At 41.5% G+C, this 12434-nt stretch overlaps 1 protein-coding gene across 4 annotated transcripts in view; it reads left to right on the top strand.

The window, feature by feature from the left end:
* Nucleotides 1–12434, top strand: part of Bckdhb (branched chain keto acid dehydrogenase E1 subunit beta) — a 163823-nt gene that overhangs the window by 30253 nt on the left and 121136 nt on the right. For all 4 annotated transcript variants that reach the window (XM_090338523.1, XM_090338524.1, XM_090338522.1 and 1 more), the window contains 2 exons: nt 6869–7002; nt 7112–7267. In XM_090338523.1, the coding sequence (XP_090194649.1) occupies nt 6869–7002; nt 7112–7267 (290 nt within the window). The remainder of the gene's footprint in view (nt 1–6868; nt 7003–7111; nt 7268–12434) is intronic.

Genomic DNA, 12434 nt, shown 5'->3' with positions numbered 1-12434 from the left:
CTAATATTCCATTATTTTAAGTTCTCAATGAGATCTTTAGTTCTAGCTGGCAGAAATCCAGCACTTTCTAGCTAGATCATTAATCCGCAGCAGCCAGTTTATTCTTTCTTTTTTTTGGTGGGTCATGGGGCTTGAACTCAGCCTGGGCACTGTGCCTGAGCTCTTCAGCTCAAGGCTACTACCCTACCCTTGAGCCAAGTCCCACTTTCCATTTTCTAGAGTTTAATTGGAGATAAAGAATCTCAGGTCCTTTATGTGCCTGGGCTGGCTTTGAACCTTGATCCTCAGATTGCAGCCTCCTGAGTATTTAGGATTACCAGCATGAGCCACTGCTGCCAACTTCCCCCCCCCCCCTCCTCCTCCTCCTCCTCCTCCGTCTCTCCCCTCCCCCCTCCTCCTCCTCCCTCTTCCTCTTCGTCCTCCTCCCTCCTCGTCTTCTTCCTCTTCTCCTTCTCCTTCTCCTTCTTCTTCTTTGTCAGTGTAATATATAGACAGGTTATAGTTACCTGATAGTAGTAGTTGCACTACTTCTCATACATTGATACCATTTCTCACGTTTTTGTCCCCATTTTCCTCCCTCCAACCCCTCCTAATCATCTTGTTTTCCCCCTTCCCTTTCCTATTTCAAATAAACAAATAAATGGATATACAATATGCCAGGTAACAAAGTAAGATACAGTAACAAATGGGCAGAAAAAGAGAAGAGAAATACCATAGTACATTAAGAACAATAATCATACAAAATAAAGCTCTTGTTTCCATATCCTAGGTTTATTCTTTTTAAGAAACATTTTTGTTGCTATTATAAAAGCGATGTACAGAGGAGTTACAGTTACATAAGTCAGGTCAGGTGTGCATTTCTTTTTAGACAATGTCACCTTTTCTCTCCCTCCTAATTTATTCTTTGAAAACATTGTTGTAATGATGATGTACAGAGGGGTTACAGTTACATAAGTCAGGTAATGAGTACATTTCTTGTTGAACAGTGTTAGCCCCTCCCTCGCATCCTCTCCATACTCCACTACCCACCCCCAAGTTGTCAAGTTCATTTCCAACACAGTGTCTAGTGAGTATCGCTGTTACATTGGTTCATTCTGTCCCACTGTTTCTGTGATTCCTCCTCTCTTCCTTGAATAGGATAAACTTATACACAAGACAGGGGTACCAAAATCAGAAACCGTGACCATGGGAAATAAACCACAGGAGGAAAAACAAAAAGATGAAGTAACTACAAATAGTTCCTCTGTTAACCTTGTCATGCTCACACATAGCCACATGCAGGCTTTCCGCCTTTTCACTCATCATGTTTATCAATTGTGTTTGTAGAGCATTTTGAGAATTATCCTCTAGGTTTTTGTTGACTGTTCTGTTGCCTCTTTATTTTGAGTGGAAGTTGAGGTTCCTTGTCGTGCTATTTTTCTTGTTTCTATGACTACACTTGGCTTTTTGGTGGTTAATTGGAGACAGGAGTTTCAGACTTTCCTGCCCATGCTGGCTTTGAACTGGATTCCTCCTTGGCCTTCCGAGTAGGTGGGAATACAGGTGTGAGCCCCAGGTGCCTGGCTCCTACTACTTTGTTTAATACCTTTAACTGAAAAGGAAGTCTTTTCCTTAGAATGATTTCAGTGAAGTGGAGAAAGAACTCCTCACCCCAGCTGAAAGACCTTAAAGACAGGATCAGATCTGAAGCTACATTGTTGCTGTCATTTCAGAGAAAGCTATTGTTTTGGTACATTATATTTTCTTTAAGTAGTAGTACAAAGGAATTGCCATGCAACAAAGCAGGTTATGAATACAAGGCACCTTCACAGGTGCCTCACTGTATTTTTGCTATTTAGTGCAATGTCACTGCCTCCACTCTTGCATGCAACCCTTATTACTTGGGTTTAGTACTTTTCTCAAAACAATTACTTTCTATTTCTCTCTAGTCATTCCATCACTCTGCACGTAATGTTGTTTTTCCTATTCTTGAAAAAAGAGGGGCCGGGAGTGTGGCTGGGAGAGGTAGAGTGCTTGCCTAGCATGGACTAAGACCTGGGTTCGATTCCTTGGTACTGCATACATAGAAAAAGCTGGAAGTGGTGCTGTGGTTCAGGTGCTAGAGTTCTAGCCTTGAGAAAACCCAAGGACAGTGCTCAGGCCCTGAGTTCAAGCCCCAAGACTGGCAAAAAGAAAGACAGAAAGCAAGCAAGCAAGCAAGCAAGCAAGCAAGCAAGCAAGCAAGCAGACTCTCTGGATTCTTGTTTTTCTTTCCATTTAATGGTCTCCCCCACCCTCCTCTTTCTGGCAGTTTCTCTGTGTATTTGTGACTATTTATTGTTCCCATTTGATGTCATGGTCATTAAGCTTTTGCTTGCTCCCTCACTCTTCAGGAACTGTCCTGACCACGCCTCAGTGATCTGATTCTTAGCTCCCATCTCCTACAGCAGTGGCTGACATGAGTTAGTCATCCTCTTCTCCAAACACTTCTTCATCTGGCTCCACAGAGCAGAACCTTCTCTCGTTTTTTTTCTCCATACTCTTGGCTCTTCTTTTCCTTTTCCAGGTTGCCAATGGATCATTGTGTTAATATTACAGTATGTGGGACCAGCCTTACCTATCTGCTTTTCTCTGTATGTGCTTTTTTTTATCTGTCATTAAATACTGTTGTGTGTGACTAGGTGTGTTTGTGTGTGTGTGTGTGTGTGTGTGCATGTGCGCACGTGCACCTCACGTGTGTGCATATACTGATTATGAGGCTTGAACCTAGGGCTTCAAGTTCTTTGACTTTTTTGCTAATAACTGGTGCTTTTTCACTTGAGTCATCACTCCAGGTCTAGCTTTTGGCTGGTTGTTAGAAATATGAATCTCTCAAATTAGACTGCCAGGCTGGCTTTGAACCCCATTGTTTAAGTCTTAACCTCCTGGTCTCACCCCCACATTAAAATATTGCTCTTTATGGTGAAGCTCATATATTCATCAATTTCATTACTAGCTGAATACCTGACTCATCTCCAAGTAACTACAAAGTTACATTGTTGAATTTCTCAAGCCAGCTTTTTTTGTAGTTATAATATTTCCCCTCCGTTATTGGTAACTCTGTCCTTTGAATTATTCAGGCCCAAAGGCTTTGAATCACCCTTAGCATTTCTGACTCATGCACCACTTCCATTTTACCAGTAACCCCTCTCGTCCATTTTTAGACTGAGTCCAGTCTTACACATTCTCTCCACCCCCTCTGCTATTACGCAGCTCGTATTGGGAACATGACAGGATTCTGTGATCAATCTTGCTCTGCCCTCACTTGTTATTTACAGGTCAAGCACAAAATACCACCAGAGGGAATCTGTGGAAATGAGACTCTGAGAGTGGCACGACTTTGCTCCATAGATTCCTGTTTCTCTACCCACCTGCCGTGTGACTCATGCTCACAGGAAATGTCAGTGCTTACATGGGGTCTCCAAGGCTTCAGGGCTGCACCTTATCCCTTTCTCTTGACTCTCTTACTTTTTGTGTGTGCACATGCATACGCCACTACCCAGCCTTGAACTTAGGGCCTCATACTTCCATTTTTTTTTTTTTTTTTGCTCAAAGCTAATGTTCTACCATGTGAGCCATACCTCCAGTTCTGGCTCTTTGCTGGTTCGTTGGAGGTAAGAGTCTTGCAGACTTCTGCCCAGGATGGCTTAAAATGGAGATCCTCAGATTTCTGCCTCCTGTGAACCGGAGGCAGCAGGGAGTACAGAAGAAGGTGGTCTGTTTGTTGAAGATGGCTCAGGCATTTCAGGAGTGTGGATCCACACGAGGTAGCTGTAATGTGTGCTCATTATCCACCAAGGATTGTTCTTAGTTTGGTGGAATCGTAGACTTTCAAGAATTACCAGTCCCGTGGGAGGTGGGCGGAAATGGGTTGCTCTCGATTATGTCAACTTATCAATAAGGCCTTCTGCAGCTGTGACTTGTCTATTCAGCATCTCCCCAGCACCTTCCCCAATGAGTGGTGCCTCATATTCAGGGGGATGATTGAGTGGGCAGTGATTTCTGTGTCTGAAGAACTGATATCTCAGGATTGCAGAAATGAAACATGAATGAAACTTGAATGACTTCTAAATATGTGGCTCCCTAGCCAGACCTGGCTGCTGTTTGTGTCGGGTCTCTCTAATTAGAATCTGTCAAGACATGCCACTGGAAGATGACAGGTGACTTGCACACCTTTTGCCTGGCTGGTGCAGAGCTGTGGTCTTCCTGGATATGCCTCTTGAGTAGGTGGGGATACAGGTGTGTCCTGCCATCTTTGGCTAGTTTGTACAGATCTTGGGGCACCCATTTGTGACACCTTTCCTTCTTTGAATTATATATTTGTTGTCTTTAAGTGGTTATACCATTCAACATGGCAATTTATAAGTACCAGGTGTGATGTATTTCTTTATGAGGTTTGCTTCCCCAATTTCACACACTGACAGCACCCAGCACTATTCTTACACCCTAGTAAGTATTTACTTGGATTCTCGCTGTCTCCCAACATTGATAGAGTCACTTTGAGCAAGCCTAGTAAATGTCATGTTCATCTTTTTTTTTTTTTTGCCAGTCCTGGGCTTGAACTCAGGGCCTGAGCACTGTCCTTGGACTTTCTCAAGGCTAGAGCTCTACTTTGAGCCACAGCACCTCTTCTGGCTTTTTCTATGTATGTGGTACCAAGGAATTGAACCCGGGTCTTCGTGCATGCTAGGCAAGCACTCTACCACTAGGCCAAACTCCCGGCCCAGTCCTTGTCTTTTGACAAAGTTGCTTTCATCTTCCATCTTGGTTTCCTTCATAAGGCTGCAGGAATCCCTCTTGCATCTGTTTCTTCATTACAAGACATTCTATTTTAGCCTTTTGCTGGCTGCTCTCCTGACCTCTGTGTACCCAGCCCTTAGAATGTTCCATCTGATAAATCTCATTCCTCAAATGTTCTCATTTAATCTCCCCCAGCCATTTCCACATGAATGCTTAAAAGCCTGTCTCAAATTTGATATGTTCCAATTCAGACTCTGTGTGTGTGTGTGTGTGTGTGTGTGTGTATGTGTGCGTGTGCGCGCGCGTGCTATGTGCATACACTCCAGTGCCATGGTTCAAGCTTATACTCAAGGTCTAGGCACTGTCCCTGAGCCTTTTCTCTCAAGGTAGGTGCTCTACATCTTGAGCTACAACTCCATTTCTTCTTATGGAGATAAGAGTCCCACAGGCTTTCCTGCCTGGGCTGGGTTTGAGTGGTGACCCTCAGATCAGCCTTCTGAGTAGCATTATCGATGTGAGCATCTGGCCAGTTCTGACCGATGATTCTTAACCCAGCAGTCTTTGGCCATTTCTAACCACAGACACACCATGCCTATTGATAAAGGCCTGGTCTTTCAGGTCGCTTGTATTCCAAACTTCACCATCTTTTTTTTTTTTTTTTGCCAGTCCTGGAGCTTGAACTCAGGGCCTGAGCACTGTTCTTGGATTTTTTCAACGCTAGAGCTCTACCACTTGAGCCTCAGCACCACTTTCAGCTTTTTCTACGTATGTGGTACCAAGGAATTGAACCCTGGTCTTTGTGCATGCTAAGCAAAGCATTCTACCACTAGGCCAAACTTCTGATCCCTAAACTTCACCATTTTTAAGTCTTTTCCCATTTTTCTATCCTCCATTCCATCCACCAGCAAATCCAATCTTGTTTCTATCTTTAGAACTCGGGTAAGTTAGGATATATAGATGTTCATCATCATTTAATTAAAAGTTTGTAATTTGCATTGTAATTTCTTTTCTGTTCTGTATTTAGACTTGTGTTTGAGAAAACCTAAATGTTTTCTGAGCATCCTAAACATTAAAAAAAGCAACAACACAGATTTCTAGCTTAATTCCACCATGCCCTGATAATATCCTTTGTATGATTTGCATTCTTGAAAAGTTGTCAAGAATAGGCAGGCACTGGTGGCTCATGCCTGTAATCCTAGCTCCTCAGGAGATCTGAGGATTTTGGAAGCCAGTCTAGACGGAAAAGTCCTGGTGAGACTCTTCTCTCCAATAAACTACTCAAAAGGGAAAAAATCCAGAAGTGGTACTGTGGCTCAAGTGGTAGAATGCTCTGCTTTCTTTCGATCCAGCTTTTGTGTGTGTGTGTGTGTGTGTGTGTGTGTGTGTGTGTGTGTGTGTGTGTGTGCGCGCGCGCGTGTGTGCGTGTGTGTGTGAGAGAGAGAGAGAGAGAGACAGAGAGAGAGAGAGACAGAGAGAGACAGAGAGAGAGAGAGGATTAAAGAGAGCGCTGAGGCTTGACCTTTGGCCTGGATGCTGTTTCATTTTTCTTTCAAGGCTGCTGCTCTACCATTTGAGCCACAACCTCTAGCTTCTTGATGGTTAATTGGGGATAAAAATCTTCAGTGTTTACTGTCCGGGCTGGCTTTGAACCATAATCCTCAGATTTCAGCCTCCTGAAACACTGGAAATACAGGTGTGAGCCACTGGCATTCAGCTTAGTTAGGTTTTGAATTGTGTATTCTCTCTCTCTCTCCAATTTTTCCACATCACCATGTTTTCTTTTAAGAAGTTGGAGTTTATCTCTCCCTCCTCCCCCATCTTGGTGGCATTGGGGTTTGAACTCAGGGCCTTGGGCCTGCTGGACAGGCGACCCAACCACTTGAGCCACACCTCCAGCTCCAGCTTGGCTTCCTTTCATCCCAACGCGACAGCGTTTGTTTTTTTATTGCCAGGTTTCGAGTACTTATATTTAAATAGATTGCTTCATAGAAATCGAGCATCCGGGTGTTTACCACCGATTCCTCCACCTGTTGTGAATGTGTCCACTCCACCACCATTGACGGTTATAGGCGCTCCCTGGCCATATTAAGGTGACTTTCTTTCTTTTAAGGCAAGGATAGAGTTTTTAACACCCCGTTGTGCGAACAAGGAATCGTCGGGTTCGGGATCGGAATCGCGGTCACCGGTGCTACCGCCATCGCGGAAATTCAGTTCGCAGATTACATTTTCCCCGCGTTTGATCAGGTGAGTGGGGCCCCGCAGGCGGTGCCTGCGCGCTAGCGGCGGGGCCTGGGGCCCCGGGACGGGAGCGCCGTCCCGCTGGACTGGACTGTCCCCTCTCCCCTCTCCGCAGATTGTGAACGAGGCTGCCAAGTACCGCTACCGCTCCGGAGACCTGTTCAACTGCGGGAGCCTCACGATCCGTGCGCCCTGGGGCTGCGTGGGCCACGGCGCGCTCTACCACTCCCAGTGCCCCGAGGCCTTCTTCGCGCATTGCCCGGGCATCAAGGTAACCCCCGGCCATCTTCCCATTTGGAAGAAGACAAGCGAGGGACGGTGCTAAGTGTTCTAGGATGATCTCGAGGAACGCAGGCTTGAGCTGGTGACCACGCACCTCACAGGCTGCAAAGAAGATGGTTTGTCTTCCCGCTCTGTCAAGGGTTCTCCTCCTCGCATGACTGCTGCTGGAGGGCTTTGAATACTCACTGTCCTCGAAGCCCCAGGGGAGGACAGCAGTGCTGCTTTCGGTCCTTTTTCTTTTTCTTTACAACTCAGAGCCGTGTGCTTGCTGTACAGATACTCCACCAACCTCAGCCATTCTTGTATTCCTTTTTTCTTTTTCTGTGAATAGAGTCTTGCATTTGGACCTAGCTGGCCTAGACGGCCATCCTCCCATTCCTGAACAGCCGGGATGATAAACCCAGCTGCTGGTGGAGAGGGATCATTTTCCAGGCTGGTCTTGAACTGAGAGCACCCCAGTCTTCATCTTTTGAAAAGCTAGTTACAAGCATGCGCCACCACACCGTGTATCCCTTACTTTCTAAAGACACTGAGAGAAGGTTGTTTGTTATCTCAATTTTCACGTCTTTTGATATTAAAGTTATTTTGAAGCGATGATGATGATGATGCCAGTGTTAGGGCTTGAACTCAGGACCTAGGCATTGTCCCTAAGCTTTTTTCTGCTCAAGACTACGATTTTACCACTCACAATTCTACTTCCAGCCTTTTGATGTAATTCATTGGAGATGAGAGTGTCATGACCTTTGCTGCCCAGGCTGGCTTTAAACTGCCATCCTCATATCTCAGCCTTCTGAGTAGCTAGGATTGCAGCTGTGAACCACTGGCAACCAGCTGTTTTGAGTATTTTATGTCTTAATACTTCACATGATCTTTTTTCTTCTCACTGAACAGCTTTCCAGAGAATTGCTACAAGATCTCACAGATATTTCAATCAGAGATATTTTTGACCACACAAATTGATTCTATTTGGTTTTCTTATTAGATAAAAGTTATAGTTTTCCACCCTTCCTGTCTTTCTTTATGTGTGTGTGTGTGTGTGTGTGTGTGTGTGTGTGTCTATGTGTGTCTATCTGTGTGTGCTAGTAATTGGATTTGAATTTAAGGCTCTGAATCCATGCTTTATTTCACTCAAGGCTGGCACTGTACTACTTGAGCCACATCTCCACTTTTTTGTTTTTTTTTTTTTTGCTAATTCATTGGAGATAAGAATCTCAGATTTGTTTGCCTGGGCTTGCTTTAAACTTTGATCTTCAAATTTCAGATTCTAGAGTGGGCAGCTAGGATCCCAGTGCTCAACCTGGTTGTTTTTTTGTTTGTTTGTTTGTTTTTTTGACCAGTCCTGGAGCTTGAACTCAGGGCCTGGGCACTGTCTTTAGACACTTTTTGTTCAAGGCTAGTGCTCTGCCTCTTGAGCCACAGCACCACTTCTGGCTTTTTGTGACTATGTGGTACTGAGAAGTAGAACCCAGGGCTTTATGCATGCTAGGTGAGCACTTTACCAATAGTCTCTGCTCCTGGTTCAGCTTGGTTGTCTTAGTTGACTAGAAGTTTGTGCTCTTTCGTTGTAGCAAGAAGTGGTAGGTTTGGACTGGGGCTGAGTTTGAGGCTGCAGCTCTTTTGTGTTTGAGTCTAACAGTGATTCATCCTAACATTACTCACTGTATTTCATAGCAGATATTTTCTCTCAGTTCCTTACCTTTCTTTTCCATTTCCTTCTGTCCTATCTTTATTACCCTCCATTATCTTCTGTCCTGCTCTCTTTTTCAAATTTTTTTCATCTTAACTGAAATAAAAACGCAAAATAAAACTGCTAAAGTATATAAATGAGCAGATAAAGAGAAGCTAAAAAGTACAAACATATGATAAAGACTTTTCCATGATATGTTACTTAATGAGTTCAGAAATCTGTTTGCAGAAAATAAAATAATGAGATTTGTGCTATTTTCTTTTCTTTTAAAATAAAAGTTCAGTAAAAGTTGGATACAAATGATTTTGAAAGGCATATGTAACTTGCTTTAGGAAGTCTTACTTGAGTCTTTCTGATAAATTCTTGTTTATTTTTAGCACTTCTTCCCATGCAATATGCGTCTTTATATAGTTATTTTATAATGAAGATAGGATACAAGTGTGTGATTTGAGATACTATAGTATAGAAGTTAAGCGAATGCATCTTGAGAAAGTCTTTTGTCTAGTAAGCAAGGTTTTTTTTTTTCCTGGTGGTACTGGGATTTGAACTCAGGGCTTCAAGCTTGCATGACCCCCCCCCCCTTTTATGGCAAAGCTTAGTTTTTAATTTTTTAAATTAAGTACCTAAGTTTATTCAAAAGAATACCATTTCCATTCTTTGAACAATAGTTTTGACATTGTTTTCAAGCTGCTCAGAACTTGCACTTGAATGCTGACATTAAATTTTAAGTTAGTAACATATGGGCTGACCACACTCCTGGTAATCTAGAGAGGCATGAACCCATCTTTATACAGAACAGGAGCTAGATCCCTGAGCAAGGAGTGAGACTTCCTAAGACTGGTCTCCTTGATATTCGGGGACAAGGCAAGGTGTTTCCTTCTCCAGCACTGAACGGGTAAACAAGCTGTTTGTTCTGCCTTGCTTTAGGGAGAACACATCATCACCCAGGGTCCACATCCTAACTAAGCTGTCTCTTGTAAAAATGCATAAACTGGAAGGAAAAACGTAAAGCACCACTCTATAGCTAGTTAAAATTCTAATTTAACATTGTTTCATATTAATGTACTATTTCATATATAGTTGAAGTAAAAGTAACTAATACGTTCCTTTTATGTATTTTAATTTTCACTTTTCTCTAAGTTCTGCAATGGAGTTATAAAGCAAATTTGAAAATTTTCAGATAATACTCTACTGGTGGAGCCATACCCAGCAAGTTAACATGAAAAAAGGATTCCCTTAATGAAATTACAAGTTGTGGAAGATTTAAAAATAGTAAAAGTTAAACCCTGATACAGTTTTAAACTTATCTTTTTTACATATAAAAATAATACATAGTGGGGTATTTTATCCAATAAGATACAATCTTTAAGATTAGAGAACATACAAAACTATTCCATGTTGTCTGATGTTACTTTACTGTAGAGTAGAAATAAATATATCTAGAACAGAAGTGCAAGGTCTGTTCTTAAGAGGGAGATTACCACCTAACGTAGTTTAAAGCCAAGTGTTCTGCAAATTCCAGGCAGAAAAGGAGCTACTGTTGCATTTTAAACCAAGTGGTCATTATAAAATAAATGCTTTAAATCTATAAACAATAACAGAAACACACAAACCAAATGAAAATGTACTAAAATTTAATCATCCATAAAAGCTGTAATTTAATCTGACATAAAATACAAGAAGCAATATTAGAGTTGGTTTTAGTATATTATATATTTTAGCTTTGAAAGCCATAGAAATCAGTTATCCCAGTTTTCCTATAAAAGACCCATTTTTCCAAAGCATTATGCACAATTTTAATTAGAATATGACATAATATTTTATAATTTTTAAATATAAAATGAAGTCAATGACTTGAAAAAGTTATTTGCTGCAATGAGTTTGAGGGGAAAATTTGTAATCTATACTATTACACATACAAAGTGTAATGGTTCAACTTTTTAGTACTTGACAGGGAGGATCATGATAAAAAGGTCAATATGAAATCATTTGATTATAGTAGCAATATCTAACATTTGAAATGCATCCGTGCTCTTTTGTATAATTGTATTAGAGTCAAGTATACTTATTTTCACATCTGTTATAACTGCTGTTGCAAAGGAGAAATACTATTGTCTTATTTTCCAAGAGATTTATACAGAGTGATTTTTTTTTTCTCTCCAGGGAACTTGTGCAAACCAATATAAGATCTAAATTCTTCACATAAAATATAAAACAGGAGAAGCCTCCTTATATTTAGGTTTTTGAAGTCTGGAATGCTGGCACTTTCCTAGTAGGCAACAGTTCTTTATTCCTGTAATCTGGGCTCATTTATTTTATTTTATTTTTTTATTGTTGGGGTAATGTATAGAGGCGTTACAGTTACATTCACCAGTAAGTGCACTACTTCTCACACATTGATACCCCCTTCTCATGTTTTTGTTCCCATTTCCCTCTCCCATCAGTCATCTTGTTTTTCCCCCTTCCCTTTCCTATTTCAAATAAACAATTAAGCGTATATACAATATACCAGTTAACAAAATCAGATACAATAACGATATGAGATTAACCAATGGGCAGAAAAAGAGAAGAGAAATAACATAGTACATTAAGAACAACAATAACACAAGATAAAGCTCTTGTTTCCATATCCTAGAAATCCTTTCATTCAGTCTCATCCTATGTGATTGCCCCCTTTTAAAGTTACTTTTCAGGTAGGGTTCCCTTCCCTTCCCTTCTCCATTTTCCTCTCCTTTCCTTTTTTTTCCTTCTTCCCTTTCCCTTTCTCTTTCCTTCTTAAACTCAGCTCTACTTTCCATTTTTTGGTCATTAATTGGAAATAAGAATCTCATGGATCACATGGATTTCTCTGTGTAGGTTGGCTTTTTTTGGGGGGGGTGTTATGGGGCTTGAACTCAGGGCCTCAGTCCTGTCTCTGAGCTTTTTCAGTCAAGTTTAGTTTAGCACTCTACCACTTTGCAGTACCACTTCCTTGTATCTCAGCTGCCTGTGTAGCTGTGACCCTAGCTATACAGGAGTCTGCAAACCTGTTGATATCTCTTTAAACTTCTGTTTCTATTTTTTAAGAAGTAAAATTAAAATACCTACTTCATGATCTTACAGTAGATCAATTAACCTACATGGAAACCTTGTCCAACTTAATACACACATTTCCTGCTGTTATCCTCTTCTAGATCCTCATTCTCCATTTCATGATGGTCCCAGGCTCTTCCCTGTGTCAATAACAAGGGTGTAGTCACCATACGTTTTGTTCTGTTGTAACTGGATATTCCAGTGCCTGACCAAAGTTCAGCGAATTCCTTTTCCATTGATGGAATTAAGAATATATATATATATATATATATATATATGTATATATACATATGTGGTTTTGAGTATTTGAGTTGGTTAAAACTGGAGAACAGACTGCCCCATACATTGCAAGTTGTGGTACAGTATAGTAGAAAGGTTTACTAATAAGTAAATTCAG

Source organism: Megascapheus bottae, chromosome 8 (assembly GCF_031878675.1).
Source record: "Megascapheus bottae isolate mThoBot1 chromosome 8, mThoBot2.hap1, whole genome shotgun sequence".
Lineage (NCBI taxonomy): Eukaryota > Metazoa > Chordata > Mammalia > Rodentia > Geomyidae > Megascapheus > Megascapheus bottae.
Note: the sequence above shows the minus strand (reverse complement) of the source record. Positions and strands in the feature narration are given on the sequence as shown.